This window comes from Aotus nancymaae, unplaced genomic scaffold (assembly GCF_030222135.1).
Source record: "Aotus nancymaae isolate 86718 unplaced genomic scaffold, 86718_ANA_hifiasm-v0.15.2.pri h1tg000020l, whole genome shotgun sequence".
Taxonomy (NCBI): Eukaryota; Metazoa; Chordata; class Mammalia; order Primates; family Aotidae; genus Aotus; species Aotus nancymaae.
In genome coordinates this window covers 19,036,651-19,054,008 of record NW_026988432.1, presented here as the reverse complement: position 1 = coordinate 19,054,008, position 17,358 = coordinate 19,036,651, and the positions used below count along the sequence as shown (strand labels likewise).

The 17,358-nt window shown below is 41.4% G+C and overlaps 1 protein-coding gene and 1 pseudogene across 2 annotated transcripts in view; both read left to right on the top strand.

The window, feature by feature from the left end:
• Positions 1-17,358, top strand: part of MALT1 (MALT1 paracaspase) — a 95,616-nt gene that overhangs the window by 14,177 nt on the left and 64,081 nt on the right. For both annotated transcript variants that reach the window (XM_021672039.2, XM_021672038.2), the window contains exons 3-4: positions 11,988-12,109; positions 16,188-16,338. In XM_021672039.2, coding sequence (XP_021527714.2) covers positions 11,988-12,109; positions 16,188-16,338 — 273 coding nt within the window. The remainder of the gene's footprint in view (positions 1-11,987; positions 12,110-16,187; positions 16,339-17,358) is intronic.
• LOC135276087 (uncharacterized) lies at positions 5,315-11,420 on the top strand (annotated as a pseudogene).

Below are 17,358 nucleotides of genomic sequence, written 5' to 3'. Positions count from 1 at the left end.
CAGCCTCCCGAGTAGCTGGGACTACAAGCACGCACCACCATACCCAGCTAATTTTTGTATTTTTGGTAGATGTGGGGTTTTGCTGTGTTGCCCAGGCTGGTCTCAAACTCCTGGGCTCAAGTGATTCAACTGCCCTGGCCTCCCAAAGTGCTGGGATTACAGGTGTGAGCTGTCAGCCTGTTTCTGTGTTACTGCTTGTGCACTGTTTCTGTGAAGTTTTATGTCGTGTTAGCCATATAATATTCTTAGGAATCAGTTGTTGCTTGAATGTTACTTATTGATTTAAGAGGAAATATTTCGGGATCTAATAAAGCTCAGTAATTTTAGGAAGAAGTGATTAATTTGTTAGCTTACTATCTGCATTTAATACGAATAATCTAAGCTTACTCTATAGATAGTAGAATAAAGAAATATAAGAATTATAGAGAAGAATTTTAATATTTTTATAGATGTTGAGGATAAAAACTATTGTAATTATATAAAAATATAGGCTCTGATACTTAATTGGTGGTTTGCCTCATGCATTCAATGAAGTTTACTGTATTGCAATACCTTTGCTATACTAGGCATTATGCTAGGTACTGTGAGTTTAGAGATGAATAAAACAATAGTTTCCACCTGCTGATCGATCATAGTTTAGTAGAGGAGACAAATATGTAAATGATCATATCCAAGACAATTGTAAATATATATATATGTATAGTGAGTTTATCTGATCTCCAGTTTTACCGCTTTGCTATATTCTTAGTCATAGTGAAAATACGAAATAGAAATATTCTAATGTTTTCTCTTTTTTTGCATTAATACTATTTGTAGGAGGACGTTACTTCTTATTCCACAGAAAATCTAATGATTTTTCTCTGTTCTTAGAGAGAAGTCTGGTTTGGGTTATGCTGTGAGCCTCTGAACTGGCCTTTTGGGTCTAAATGCAGGGAGAAGGTGATACTTTAGATTTATTTTTATTAAAAGAGAAACTGTAGTCCTACGTTGCCATATTCTGTTCCAGGTGATGGTGGAACAACAATCAGAGGTAGCTCTAAGAGGTAACTGTCATGTGATGTGGAGTTTCTCTGTCTTTTGAGAAACTGACCAAGTTTCTTTTCTGGATTTGTTTTGGTGCCCAGAAACAGCGAGGGCAGTGTCCATCCATCTCTAACTAGAACGGTTTCCATGATGAGGATACAGTTTCAACAGTCACTCAGCATGAAGTCTGAGTGTAAACTTACTCTGGAATTATAATTTAATATATATTTTCTGAAGGAGCCTCAGAGGATCAAGGTTTACTTTCTGTTGCTTTCTGTCTTGTCGAGCATTTCCACAGCACATGAGTTGGCCAAATTGCCCCTCAATCTGGTCTTACTTGAATTATATGATAGAGAAATCATTTCTAGTTTTTGTGTGTGGATGGTGTTCATCCCGTTTTCCAGCACTAATAAATTGTTTTCCTACTTTTACTCCTTTATTCATCTCAGTGGGAATTGGAGAAGGGATTTAAATGAATATGTTGAAATGGTTTTGAACCAAAGGTCTGTAATGATTTTTTTTAGATCTTTATTTATTTTTAAGTTTCAAAGACTCTTAATTCCAAAGCAACCAGTATTGACATCTGTATTATGGGTAAATGTAGATAGACTTAGATATGTAATTCAAGGGTGCTTTTGTTTCTTTTGGTGGTGTTGTGTATTTGCTGTTTGAATCTCACCCTGTCACCCAGGCTGGAGTGCAGTGGCGCGATCTTGGCTCACTGCAACCTCCTGGGTTCAAGCGATTCTCCTGCCTCAGCCTCCTGAGTAGCTGGGATTACAGGAGCACACCACCACACCCAGCTGATTTTTATATTTTCAGTAGAGACAAGGTTTCGCCATGTTGGCCAGGCTGGTCTCGAGCACCTGACCTCAGGTAGTCTGCCCACCTCGGCCTCCCAAAGTGCTGGGATTGTAGGCATGAGCCACAGCACCCAGCCTATTTGTTTCTTTTGTTTTAAATGAAAACATTGTGAGTGTAGAATTATAGGATTCATCAGTCCTAGTTACACACATCACAAAATGGTTGCCTGGGGAATTGATGCCCTTAACCTGAGGGCAGAGACTGAACGATAGGAACTGTTTAGAGAGAACTAGCATTCTTTATGTGGGTTTCATGAGGATGAATCCCAGGTCTCTTTCCAGCTGCAGTGTTGCGATGTTGCCGTTTTATTTCAGTCTTTATATGAAAGGTGCCTCACTGAGGGTACCTATGAGATGTCTGTGGCAGGGTCATGTGCTGTCTCTTCAGTAGCATCTTTTCCATTTGCCTCTACTCCTTTTTTATTTCATATCATTTTTTCTCAGATCCGTTGTAACATACACATTGTTATGTTTCGGCTATTAATTTTTATCACTTTATCTCTAAAGTAAGTGCAAAGATTGTTGAATATTATTCTTCAGTTTCTGAAATACCTTTACTTCACATTTTGTCTTCATAATTCTTTGAAGCGACAGAACAGTACTATTGTGAACATTTAAATTTTAATCAGCAAACATTTACACCGAAAATGAGATTTCCAGAAGTTGTCATTTGGCCAAAGTCACAGTTAGTGACAAAGGGAGGATTAAAAACCAGGTCTGCCGACCCTGACTTGAACTCAATGCCATTTCCATAATGCTAGGAAATTTCTGAATTAAGAAACTTAGTTCTGAATTATTATTACCTCCGTTGCCTCTTTGACCCAGGGACTTAAATTTTTTTCTTCTTGCCAACTTAAAAAGTACTCAAAGACTGTATCTTATTTGTAAGGGACTTTTCTTATTTCATGAACATCAAGAAGTTGGCAATTATTCCTAAAAGAAAAATATCAAGAAGTGGAAAGAGAAAAAGGTGATATGGATGGGCATGAGGATAAGGAAGAAGTAGAGGGAAAGAAAGGGCTGAAGGAATGTCTTTCTGGGTGTGGAGTGTTGAGGGGAGTCTCAGGCAATGTGGCAGAATAAGGATTGTGATGTGGGAAACTAGATTTAGCTACAGTTGACACAAATGTCAGTTGACACATGAGAGAAACGTGTGGACATACTTTGTATAATGCTGTAGGAGGGACACACATGGACCTGCTTTGGTTATGTAGTCTGGGAGATCGTTAGAGGAAGAAGAATGATATTTATTCAGGCACACTGTAGGGTGTGTAGGTACTTGGCTGTGATGGCATAGAAGATTGCAAAGTAACTTCGAGGACAAGTTTTAGATGGAAGTTGATGAAAATCATTTTTTGTTTCATGGCCTCTGAAAGTAGATGCACTTCACTGTAGGGAGTAAATCTGTTTCTGGAAAAAGTATTTATTGATAAACTACATCAACATTTGAATGCATTGTGAGACAGAATAACTTCAAGGGGAGCTATGATGTGTCCTTTTGTCAAAAATCATCCTAGTTTATCTTTCTTGTAATTCCAGTGAGGTTTTAAATTTTTGTTTTGTTGCTTAATGGCATGTACTTGTTTATCTGCATGTGTGTGTGTGTTGAAAGCACGATCCTTAGTTCCATTGTACCTAGTCACATTCTCCCAGGCTTACAGGAAATCAAGTAACCTCTCTGACTTCTTTGTAGATGTTATCTGAAAAATATGCTTGTTTGCCAGGAAGCTGTGTTCGCCGTTTAAAATAGAACTTTCATTTGTATGCCTTCGTACATCCTACATAGCACTATACCATATTCTTTTTTTTTATTTTTGTTCAGCACCTTCTCACTATGGGTGCTGCATTGGGGTGGCTAAGGCTTGACCATGGGTCCCTGTCACACAAGGCTTTGTGGGAGGAAGGAAATTTGTGTGGTTAAAACATGGGAGGTATTGCATCTCATTTTCTTTACTACTCACCAGGGGTGGTTTCCAAATCACATTTTGCCTTTCAATTCTCAGTCTTTGAAGCAATAAATTGTATATATATTTTATACACACACACACTCACACAGACACACACACTTGCTTATTGAAGACTAGACTTCTAAAGCTGTTGGTGCAGGACAGGCTTATAAACTGTGAATTTAAATGTACATTAAAAGTCACTTTGTCTTGGCTGGGCACGGTGGCTCACACCTGTAATCCCAACACTTTGGGAGGTTGAGGCAGGAGGACCCCGGAAGGCCAGGAGTTCTGGGCAACCTATTAGGCCAACCTGGGCAACATAATGAGACCGGTCTCTACAAAATATAAAAATAATACTAATTTTAAAAATCACTTAATCTTATGTCCCACACAAAGGAAGGATAACTTTTAGAACCTGGCCATTTAACCCCTTTCCAGTAGTCACCTACTTCTTTGTAAGATACTCTAGGGGAAAAACTCTTACCATCATTCTTGTCTCTTATATCCTTGTATAATGGCAGAGAATATTTGCCATGGCATATTTATGAGCAGTGTTCTGGTGAGGGATTGCTTTTTGTGTGATGCGCTTTCTCAGTAAGATAGGCTTGCTGTGGCAGAGGGCGGGATTACCACAGGAGATATATTGAGAATCACCAAGAGGCTGGGTGTGGTGGCTCACTTTATAATCCCAGTGCTTTGGGAGGCTGAGGTGGGATGGATTGCTTGAACCCAGGAGTTCGAGACCAGCCTGGGCAATGTGGCAAAACCCAGTCTCTACAAAAAATGTAAAAATTAGCTGGGTGTGGTGGTGTGTGCTTGTAGTCCCAGCTGCTGGGGGGCTGAAGTGAGAGGATGGCTTGAGCCCAGGAGGTTGAAGCTGCAGTGAGCCCTGATCTTGCCACTGCACTCCAGCCTGGGTGACAGAGCAAGACCCTGTCTCAAAAAAACAAAGAATCACTGAGAAAGCAAAACATAAGGGTGTTAAAGCCAAGAAAATAAAATATTAGTCTTGGAGAGTTTAATTTAGTAATTTGGGATACTTTCTGCAAATTATGTACCTTTTTTTCGTTGTAAAATAGATCTAATTAGTATCTACCTTGTGTGGTTATTTCAAAGGTTAGTGATAAAAATGCCTACTGCATTTAAAGCAGTCAGTAACTTGCTGCTGTAGTAATTTCTATTATTATTATGTATATTCATTCAACAAACACGTATTGAACACCCACTAACTCCCACTGCACGGCTATATGCTGGGCACAATTCTAAGTGCCGAATGAACTGGTGAGTAAGACCATCAAGGTCCTTGTTCTCATGGAGCTTCTATTTTAGTGCCTAAGATAGACAGTAAGAAACAGGGATTTCAGAGAATGAAGGATACTGAACTAGATGAATATAATAGATAACTGGGGGGTGGGAGGAGACCTAATTTGGAGACATTTCCCAGAGAAGCTAGTGATATTTTAGTAAGAAACCTGGATGATGAGAAAAGAAAGAACCTACCATGAAACAGTAGAACAGTGGAAGCCAGTGGGGTGGCGGTGGGGGGTGGTGGCAGAGTGGAACCTGAGGGGAGAACCCAGCGGAGGACTGGTGAGTGGAAGGGCAGAAAAGAGCTTGACTCGTGAAAGGAAGGAGGCCCAACACAGCTGGAGCTTGGTGAGCCTGAGAGCGGGAGGGACCGAAGGAAGGGAGCAGTTCATGGAGGGCTCTGAAGCCATGGTAAGGAGTTTGGGTTTTTATTTAAGTACAGGCACACTTTGTTTTATTATGCTTCACTGTACTGCCCTTTGCGGATACTTCATTTTTTACAAATCAAAAGCTTGCAGCAACCCCGTGTCTAGCAAGTCTGTTGGTGCCATTTTTCCAACAGCATGTGCTTACTTCATATCTCTGTGTCATGCTTTGGTAATTCTTACAATCAGACTTTTTCATTATATTTGTCATGTGATCTGTCATTGGTGATCTTTGATGTTACTCTTGTGATTGTTGGTGTGTGGTGATTGGTGGCATCCAAGTGGCAATCTTAAGAAGACCAAATCAGTATGGTGTTGGCACTGAGGCCCACTAGGCAAGCGCTGGCTGGCTCCATACAGCTCAGCCTTTGGGGCCTTGGGGCTTTGGGCCCCAAGATGTGGAGCCTGTGAGTGGGACATGTGCTCCATGTGGAAGCCAGAGCCTGGATAGAGTGTATGAGATCCCTGGACTGGAGCCCATCACCTCTGTGGGAAAGATGTACTTCATGCCTGGAATACCACCGCTGATCTTCCTGCCCTGAGACCATGGCTAGAAACACCCAAAGTTCTGCTCACCCCCTTTTCATGACCCTAGCGCCCTGGCTAGAAGCACCCAAAGTTGTAATGCTCAAGCCCCATTCATGAGCAGCCACTGTACAGAGATCAGGCCTGCTACGTCTTTCACCAGTGTTGCCACCTTCTCAGGGGTGTAAAGCAGGCCTTCTGGCTTACCAAGGCCAAGTTAATAAAATGCCTTCCTTAGAAAGTACTTAGCCTTACTCTGATACAAGGAACCACATAGAGAACCAAGATGAGCGTCTTCTGGATTTGGTCTCTCATGCCTGTCTCTGGCACTGTACTGAGGACATCCCCAGAAGAGAGGCCTGCTGTCCAGTCATTGTGTACAGTCTGATACAGTTGTGTAAGTCTCAGATTCTCAGGCATCCTTCTCTGGCCAGGCAGATTTGTGCCCAAAATTCCACATTATCCACCACCTGGAATTGAGTCTCTTCAAAGTAGGGTCTTGGTTCTAGTGGAGCCCATCCTGAGTGCCAACTATCCTCTTCCCCCCACCCCATCTCCTCCAGAGAGGAGGTTGAAGCTACTAAAAATCATGTTTTTGAGACCTTCTATCCCATATCCCCCACTGCTGACCTTTAGGAATGTAATGTTTATGATGTGAAAGATGACACAGACTTCTGGGAGGGCTATCCTTACCCCATCTCCATATCCTGCACTTCCTGGAGAGAGCCAATTTACAACCACACAGCCTTCAGCCAGATCAGCTGTGGGCAAAGATGATCCTGTTTGCTTTTGGCATTGCCGTGGCTCAGGCCTGGCTCCTCTATGGGAACGACACCAAGATCTCAGAGCAGCCCATGGTTGTGCGGACTACGGGCACAGACAGATGTGTGTTCCATTTCCTGGTGTTACAGCTGAACACCACAGACCTGGCCTCTAACAAGTGTGGCAAGAGTTTGGTCTGGGTGGAATCATACCAGCTCCTCTCTCCGCATTTTTGATGTCTCGCAGTGATCAAAAAGAAGGTAGGACTGGGCACGGTGGCTCATGCCTGTAATCCCAGCACTTTGGGAGGCCGAGGTGGGTGGATCACGAGGTCAGGAGATCAAGACCATCCTGGCTAACACAGTGAAACCCTGTCTCTACTGAAAAAAATACAAAAAATTAGCCAGGTGTGGTGGCACGTGCCTATAATCCCAGCTACTCAGGAGGCTGAGGCAGGAGAATCGCTTGAACCCAGGAGACAGAGGTTGCAGTGAGCCGAGATCATGTCACTACACTCCAGCCTGGGTGACAGAGCAAGACTCCGTCTCCAAAAAAAAAAAAAAAACAAGGATGGCTGTGTAATGTGTTGGGCTGACTGGTTTTCAGTGGAGACATCTAGGAAGTTTTTAGCTCTGTATTTGCGTGCTACTGTGTGAGCTGAGGACCAGTCTGAGGCCTGAAACCCCACTTTCCCTTCTCCCTCCGAAGAGGGCCTGGGGTCCCCCTGGAGGCTCAGTGCTCATCTGGCCTGGTGGTCTCACTGACAATAAAGAGCCCTTGCATTACAAAGGGAAAAAAAAAACTATTATAATTGTTTTGGAGTACCACAAATTATGCCCATATAAGAAGGCAAGCCTAATTGATAAATGTCATGTGTATTCCGACTGCTCCACCGATTAGCCATTCCTCCCTCTCTCTCTCTCTCTGTCTGTCTCTGTCTGTCTTTCTTCCCCCACCTTTCCCTCCCTATCCCCCTTCCCCCTCCCTTTTTGCACCTCCCTATTCTCTGAGACGCAACAGTTTTGAAATTAGGCTGATTAATAACCCTACATTGGTCTCTGACTGTTCAAGTGAAAGAACAGTGAGACACAACAATGTTGAAATTCGGCTGATTAATAACCCTACAGTGGTCTCTGAGTGTTCAGGTGAAAGGAAGAGTCACACGTCTCTCACTTTAAATCAAAAGCTAGAATTGAGTATACTTAATGAGGAAGGCATATCAAAAGCTGAGACAGGCTGAAAGCTATGCCTCTTGTGCCAGTTAACCAAGTTGCAAATGCAAAAGAAAAGTTCTTGAAGGTAATTAAAAATGCTACTTCAGTGAACACATGAATGATAAGAAGGCAAAAACAGCCTGATTGCTGAGATGCAGAAAGTTGTAGTCATCTGGATAGATCAAATCAGCCACAGCATGCCCCTAAGCCAAAACCTGATCCAGAGTGAGGCCCTAACTCTCCTCATTTCTATAAAGGCTGAGAGAGGTAAGGAAACTGCAAAAGAAAAGTTGGTTCATGAGGTTAAGGAAACCATAACATAAAAGTGCAAAGTGAAGCAGCAAGTACTGGTGGAGAAGCTGCCGCAAGTCTGCCAGAAGATCTAGCTAATGCCAGCCATGGTGGATCACGTCTGTAATCCCAGCACTCTGGGAGACCAAGGCAGGAGAATTGCTTGAGCTTAGGAGTTTGATACCAGCCTGGGCAACATGGTGAAACCCCATCTTTACAAAAAATTAGTCAGGCATGGTGGCACCTGCCTGTGGTCCCAGCCACTCAGGAGGCTGAGGTGAGAAAATCGCCTAAGTCTGAGAGGCAGAGGTTGCAGTAAGCCGAGATCATACCACTGTACTCCAGCCTGGGTGACAGAGTGAGACTTTGTCTCCAAACGAAAAAACAAAAAAAGATCTAGCTAAGATCATTAAAGAAAATGGCTATAATAAACAGATTTTTCAATGTAGATGAAACAGCCTTCTATTGGAAGAAGGTGCCCTCTAGATTTTTGATAGCTAGAGAGAAGTCAGTGCCTGGCTGACTCCCTTGTTAGGGGCTAATGCAGCTGACAACTTTAAGTTGAAGCCAGTGCTCATTTACCATTCTGAAAATCCTAGGGCCTTAAGAACGATGCTAAAAACTGCAAAGATTTTGTCCTGAGTAGCCGGATGGATGGTGGTAGGCTGTAAGCCTGGTTTACCATCTTTAACATGGGCAAACTGTAGGGGACTGGCAGAGAAGTAGATTTTGCGTCAGAAAGGATTTGGGACGTACAAAGTTTGTGGTGGCTATAGGACGTCCTAATTTAAAGCCAGGGTAGCCAAAACTATATTTTTCAGATTTATTACTTGTTCCCTTTTGTCACTGTTAACAGTTTTTTTTTCCTATCATATCAAAAGCTGGGAAATCAGGATCTTTGTATTTTAAAGTTGTGATATAAAACTGTCCTGGCAGATAAATGGTAAATGTGGGGATGTTAAAATTCCGTGTTATGAATTTGCTGGCTTCAACAAGAGTGCTTATCCCGTTTTCCAACTTTCCTACCAACATGTGTCACAGATTTCAGAAAAATTCTGAACTTCATCCATCCTGTACCAAGTTGGCCTTGACATAAAGGATTAGTAAATAGAATGTTCTCCTTTGGCAAGAGTTTAAAATTCTCAGAGGCTCTACTATATTTACTAAAGATTTTCTAGGGTTTCTTGAGACCCTCAAATGTGATAGGTATCTAATAAATATGTACCCATTTTTAATTTTGGTTTTATTTAGCATCTTTCTGCTGTGACTTTCGTGAACATTATTTTTTTCCTAGAAAGTTTAGTACCTTTGATGTATTAAGATTACTGTTATTTACTCTGTTTCCTTTTTACTTGTAATCTTGTTTTGTTTCTTTGCGTTGGTGGGTGGTAGAAGAAAAAGATACTGTTATGAGATGACATTTAGTATAAACAAGGAAAGGAAAAGTAGGTGCATGAAATTAAGTTTTTTAAGTTTGAATTATCATTTCTCTTTACTTCCTAAAAGTATAAACCTAGTTTTGTGTATTACAACTTTTGCAAATGTAAGCTTTTCTATCTTTGGTTTCTTTTATGTCAGTTATCTATTGCTGCATAAGTAAATTACACCCAAGTCAGAAGTGAAAACAACTATTTATTATCTCACACAGTTTCCGACGATAGCAGTCCAGGAATAGCCTAGCTGGGTAGTCCTGGCTGAGGGTCTCATGAGGCAGCAGTCAGACTGTCAGCCAGGTCTGCAGTAATCTGAAGGTTTGCCCAGGGTTGGAGTATCCTCTTCTCAGATGGCTTGCTCACAGGTGTTGTCAAGAGACCTCATTTCCTCACTGGCTGTGGTGGGAGGTCTCTTTCTTTCCATAGTGATATGATTTGGCTGTGTCCCCACCCAAGTCTCATCTTGAATTCCCATGTGTTATGGGAGGACCCAGAGAGGTAATTGAATCGTGGGGGCAGGTCTTTCCCGTGCTGTTCTTGTAATAGCAAATAAGTCTCATGAGATCTGATGGTTTTATAAGGGGGAATTTCCTTGCACAACCTCTCTTCTCCTGTCTGCTGCCATGTGAAACATGCCTTTCACCTTCCACCATGATTGTGAGTCCTCCCTAGTCACGTGGAACTGTACGTCTACTAAACCTCTTTCTTTTGTAAATTGCCCAGTCGTGAGTATGTCTTTATCAGCAGCATGAAAATAAACTAATACACTTACCACTTGGACCTCTCTGCAGGGCTACCTGAATGGCCTCCTGCCACAGTCCTGTGCTTCCCTGGGGCGAGTGAGTGAGAGAGAGAGGCAAGAGAAGGAGTAGGGGTGTTCCGTTATTGACTCTAGGATTTTCTTGCAAATTCCTGTCAAAAGTCTTCCAAGCTTCAGTGTTGGCAGTTGTTCCTCAAAGGAGAGATGTTTGTGTCACAGGTATATCAAATACGTATCCCACTGCTCTGTGTCCTTCTCTTCCAAAATCATTTTCATTTTAGTGCTAAATAAGAATGCAGTCATTTGGGCCGGGCGCGGTGGCTCAAGCCTGTAATCCCAGCACTTTGGGAGGCCGAGGCGGGTGGATCACGAGGTCAAGAGATCGAGACCATCCTGGTCAACATGGTGAAACCCCGTCTCTACTAATACAAAAAATTAGCTGGGCACGGTGGCGCGTGCCTGTAGTCCCAGCTACTCAGGAGGCTGAGGCAGGAGAATTGCCTGAACCCAGGAGGCGGAGGTTGCGGTGAGCCGAGATCGCGCCATTGCACTCCAGCCTGGGTAACAAGAGTGAAACTCCGCCTCAAAAAAAAAAAAAAAAAAAAAAAAAAGTGCAGTCATTTGAAGACATTTTCAATGGTGTCGTCTTTGTCCATTGCATGCTGCTGTGATAGAGTACCACAGATTGGGTAATTTTTTAAAAACACACATCTGTTTCTCACAGTTCTGGAGCCTCGGAAGTCCATGATCAAAGAACCAGCTTCTGGTGAAGGCTTTCTTTCAGTGTTCTCACATGGTAGAAAAGAGAGAGAACCCACTCCTGCAAACCCCCTTACTACAGCAGCATTAATTCATTCACGAGAGTAGAGCCTCCCTCTAGGCCCTACCTCCCAACATTGTTACATTGGGCATTCAGTTTCCAGCACATGAATTTGGGGGCACACATTCAGACCACAGCAGGCATTGCAACTTAACACTTGTAATACTAACAGTGCATGTAACTCAATTGATGTGGCAGCCATATGAGCATTTATGACCAGGTATGTCCATGAGCTGACACTGAGAACTACCCTTCGACTGTTGCCTGACAGGCATTGTTATAAGGTGCATCCTGATTTCAGAAGTGTTAGAATGCAGGAAAAAAGCTTCTAAAAATTGAAGAAATGTGGTAAATAATTTTCTCCCCCACCCAATCATGGGGGAAGTACAATAGATCAAAGTCTTCTGCAAGTAAGTTTCTTTCCTCTGATTTTACAAAGCCTGCAACTCACAAACTATAAATCTGATTGAAAAGGAGATGTGAATGAGTGATTTGTGACAAAGATAAATATGCAAGTTATTTGTAAAATGTTTCAGTTTTTGGTTTCAGATGTATAAACAAGGAAAATCCCTCTTTTGTGACTTTAATTTTTTTTCTTTTTTTCTTTTTTTTAGGAATAAAGATTACTGTAAACCCAGAGTCAAAGGCAGTCTTGGCTGGACAGTTTGTGAAACTGTGTTGCCGGGCAACTGGACATCCTTTTGTACAATATCAGTGGTTTAAAATGAATAAAGAGGTAATTTTTTAAAATATGTCTTTTAATTCTTCTGTTATAAGGAGAGAGAATGACAGAGAATTAATTAACATTGTTGTCCTAAATGTAGTTTTAACAGTTTGGTAAAAGAGTCTGATAGACATCGCTAGGTTATTACTGCAATATTCAATAATCATTAGTTTGCTAAGACAGTTCCAGAATTGTCTCATGAAAACATTGTAAACAATAATGAAATCAATTCTTCACTCTAAAAATTGTGGAAAATAGAGATTACTTAGGGCAACAGTGTTAGCAAGTGTGAGACATCACCAGTACTTTCTTGAATATACAAAACTCTTTACAACAGATTATGTTCCATCCAAAAATCTTTAAAAGATTTTCAAGGCTATATGGAAAATTAATATGCTTTTTTTTTTTTTTAATTCCACATGACTGTTTTATTGGTATCAGAAGATTTAGGACCTTGTGGTAGATCCTGAAGTAAAATTTGGGTTGGCAGAATGGGCCATTTATTCCTTTTGTGGAGTGATTGGATCCCTGCAGCACCCAACAAAAAATTTAAAATAACATCTTAGAATTCTCTTTTCTTCAGAGTTCCTTGAGCCATCCTGCACTGGGGATTTCTCAGTGGGCAGGCTGCCCGTGTTGTGTCCCACTTCTGTGGGCTTTTCTCTTCCATTCCCTCATCCCTATCTGCCCTCCTCCCATCTCCACACTACCTTGAAAGTCCATATTCTTTTCACTCTGTTAGTCATAGTAATTCAGCTTTCTTCCATACTGGATGCCATGTCTCCCTTTGCAAATCTGAAACTAAATAAAAACTGTTCTGAGAATGACTTTTCCTTGAATTGCATTGCCTCATACTATAGGAGAATTCTGTGGTCTTATAGTCATCTGTTACACAGAGGTAAGACAGAACAACTGTGGAATATTGTAAAAAGATTGCTTGTAGCTTTGGCACTAGATAGGTCTGTGTTGGAACCCTGACTACCATTATTAGCCATGTGAATTCCTATCATCAGAGGTTGTGAGAATTAAGGAGAGAGGATGTTTTACATGCCTAGGCTCTTGAAAGATGGTAACTAAAGGTATTTTTTTAATCATATTTTCTCAATTGCAAAGTTACTTTCATTTTAATAAATGCCCTTTGAGGGGACACCATGGAATAAACCTACCACATTAAGTATATCATTTGTAAAATATGTCCTGATTGAAGAAAGGTAGAAATGTAGGGGATGGAAAATGCATCTTAGATTTGAAGAGTTGTAATGGATCTTAAAACTTAGCGAGTCAAGTTTTGTCGAACCACTCTTATGATCATAAGTGTATTGTAGATGTTACTTAACAAGTGCTTGTTGAGCACCTGTTTTGTGCCAGGCCATGTTCTAGGCATGATGATATAGCAGCGACCATAAGGTCTCTGCCCTCAAAGAGCTTTCACGCCAGTGGGGACAGAGCAAGTACTGTCAATTCGTGTGAGTTAAGAGCTATGAGGAAATTCAACAGGGTGGCGACATAGTATGAGAAGCTACCAAAGGTTTTAAGCAAGGGAAGTAACATGTTTTTAAAACGTGAACTTGCTGCTTGAAGAAAGCAGAGAACAGCAAGATGACCAGTTGTCTTCCTGTGCTTGACTGGAAGTAGCAGTAGTGTGGACTAGGGCAGAGCAGAGGAGGTGGATCACAGTGTGTAATTCAGTGTGCGTTTTAGAGATAGTCAACCCAGCTAACAGATTAGATGTAGAGCATGGGGAGAAGAAAGAAATCAAGGATGAACCCTAGGCTTTCCACATGAGCATCTGAGATACGTTATATACTGAGGGGTTGAAGATTGAAGAGGAATAGATTTGGGGGAAAAATCAAAAGTGTGGCTTTAGACGTGTTACGTTTCAGATGCCTAGTACATGTCCAAATGAATCAGCTAGGCCATTTGAATATCTGGGGAGACAACATTGAGATTTATGTAGTGGAGGAGGCACCAGTGAAGAGAATAAGAAGAGTCTGCCAGAGAGATGGGAAGCTAGCCAAGAAAGGATGGTATAAAAGTCTAACAAAGTAAAGATGGATGGCCAGCTTCTTCAGTCCCGCTGAGAGAGCATAGGATCAAGAGAGGTTTGTTAGGGTTTTTGGTTTATTTAAGATAGAAAGTACTAGAGCATGCTTTTTAGTCTGATACAGTAAAACATATGCTGAAGCAAAGAGAGAAAATTTCAGAAGTGAGGTCAGAGAGGATGGGATTGTTGGGAAGGGAATAACTTTTCCTCTACTTTCTTAGGTTCCATGCCTGGGGCGCGCAGATTAACTGACAGAAGACAGATTAACAGAGAAAAAGCTTATTTGTGTGCATACAAGAGCCTACAGAAAGGGTAGCTTGCTGACTGGTTAAGTTATACGCCTAATTTAGTAGGGAAAGGCAGGGACCCTATGAGAAGAATGAATGGGTTTCTTCAGGAAAGACAAAGGGGAGAGAAGAACAAGGGGAGATAGCAAAGTTTGTGGTAATGTTCATTCATGCAGGCACCAGTGGTGTCTCCTCTTTATCGTGATCATAAAGTCCCCCAAGAGGGAATTTATGGCAGCCTCATTTCCCAGAACTTTCTGTCTTGGGTCAGATAAAGGAAGCCTGAGAAGACTTCTTTCTGCATCTGTTGAATCCCAGATGTCTTCAGTTTAATATACTCTTCATACCAACTCTGGAGTTCTACTTGGGTCCCCCTCACATCTTTAGCCCAAGTAGCCTTTGTTAAGAAGATGCATCTTCATTTTAACAGGAGGGAACAGAGCAATTATAAAAAGGTACAGACATGGATAGGTTTGTGATTTGTTGGCAGGAAAAGGAGATAACTTCTATCTGAAGTCAGTGCCTGAGAGACGTAGCATTACAGGAGGTTTGAGGAGAGCATATACATCAGTAGTCTAGAAGGAAAGCACATTTAGGACAATACAGTAGGATTGTCAGGCAGTTCTAAGAGCAGCCTGTAGTCCCAGTTGTCACATCTTCAGCAAAATACTCTTGCTTTGGTGTAGGTACTGAGAGGGGAGAGAGTAGAGTTCAGTTACTTGGGGTTTGGAGAGGGAGGGGTGAGCTTGTTAAAATACAGGTTGAATATCCCTTATCTGAAAAGCTTGGGACCGGAAATGTTTCAGATTTTGGATTTTTTGGGGTGCTGAAATATTTGCACTGTATACTTAAAAGTTCAGCATCCCAATCTGAAATGTTCCAGTGAGCATCATGGAGGTTCTCAAAGAGTTTTGAATTTGGGAGTATTTCAGATTTTAAATCCTCAGATTGACCTGTTCTTTACAAGGGAGTTGTTGTAATGAGGCACTTGAGTAAGCCCTGGGCAATGTGCCGAAGTTGGGTGTAGCTGATAAATTGCTGGGAGCAATAAAAGCAGTAATAAAAGAAACCTTAGTATTGGAGGTGGGGCCTGTGGATGGTGGTCCCCTCTTTTACTGTCTCATTGATATGCTTTCCATAGCCCTTCTCTGTCTAGACCTTGAAAGAGATTGGATATTGTTCGGTTAAGCAGTCTATCCTCTTACAGAATTTGGCAGATCAGGAGATGGGTTCTCAAGGTAAAATAACTTACCCATCTCCCAGCTAATGTGGTCAGAGCTGAAAGCAATAGCCAGGCCTAATTCTCTGTGTTTTCTATAAGCCCCTGTGGTGTTTGTATGTTGTACAAACATATAAACTGCTAAACTCATTAATGTTACAGTTTTAGATTCTTTCAGTACTGCTAAACTCGTGTTAGAGTTTTATATTCTTTCAGTACTTAATGATACTTTCAGTACTCAAATGATGACTTAAATGACAGATCAGCTAGTTTTCTGTTAGTGAGCCTTTAGAAGATGTTTGGGGGCCAACTTAACTCTCTGGTTAATGGATTCGTAAAAGACTGGATTTATAATACTTCAGTCCTAAATAACTCAAAGTGTTACTGTTTTTAACTCAGAAGTATTTTAGAACTCAGGGGCGGGGGTGAAGTTACACTTGGAAAGCTCCATACTGAACTCACAGATTTTGTACAGCGTATTTTATAAGGTGTGTTTTTGATGAATCATCCACTGCAATTCTCTTATTGATTCTTTCACAGATTCCAAATGGAAATACATCAGAACTTATTTTTAATGCAGTGCATGTAAAAGATGCAGGCTTTTATGTCTGTCGAGTTAATAACAGTTTCACCTTTGAATTCAGCCAGTGGTCACAGTTGGATGTTTGTGATGTCCCAGAAAGCTTCCAGAGTAAGTAATGAAAGAAGCTGAATGTTGGGATGGGGATTACCCTTATTTATTTTTATTTTGTTTATTTTATTTTAAATGTTTATCTTTAAATAATTTCAAAGTATCAAAAATAGTAGCAAAATTTCACATATGTACTTCATCCAGTATAATGTCAACCATTGTTAAGATTTGATCCATGTGCTTTGTCTTTCTTTCTTTTCTTTTTTTTTAATTTAATTTTTCGGTTTTTGAGACAGAGTCTCACTTTGTTGCCCAGGCTGGAGTGCAGTGGTGCCATCTGATCTCAGCTCACTGCAACCTTTGCCTCACGGGTTCAAGCAGTTCTTCTGCCTCAGCCTCCTGAGTAGCTGAGATTACAGGCACGTGCTATCACATTGGCTAATTTTTGTATTTTTGGTAGAGACGGGATTTCACCATGTTGGCCAGGCTGGTCTCGAACTCCTGACCTCAGGTGATTCGCCTGTGTTGGCCTCTCAAAGTGCTGGGATTACAGGTGTAAGCCAACATACCCATCCTGCTTTAATTATCTTTCTCTATTATACATGTATACGTGTGTGCGCAGATTTTTTAGGATGACATAGACAAACCTTAGTCTGGTTCCTGCCACTGACTTCTTCAAGTTTGCCTTTCTTCATGGTGCATTACTCTGCCCTCACATGCAGCACTTATACTCAACTTAGTTTCTTCCTGCTGCTTCCATTGTCTCGAAAATGCCTTGCATGTTTACACTCCACATCTTTGCATCAGTTCTTCCTTTCATCTTGAATACCTTTTCTGCCTGGCATATTCTTATGATTCTTTCAAGCCTCAGCTCCCTCTGCTCCCTTGGCATTCTGATTTTACCTCTATTACAGAACTCGTTACATTGCTTTTAAAATTATTTCTTTGCCTAGCTGTCTGAGCCGTATAGGGGTAAGGAGTTCCCTTTTCTCTTTCTAGTTCTTAGAACAAAGCCTGACAGGTAGTATTCCCTGCAATTCACTTATGCAATTCAGTGCCACCTTCATGAGGCACACCCTT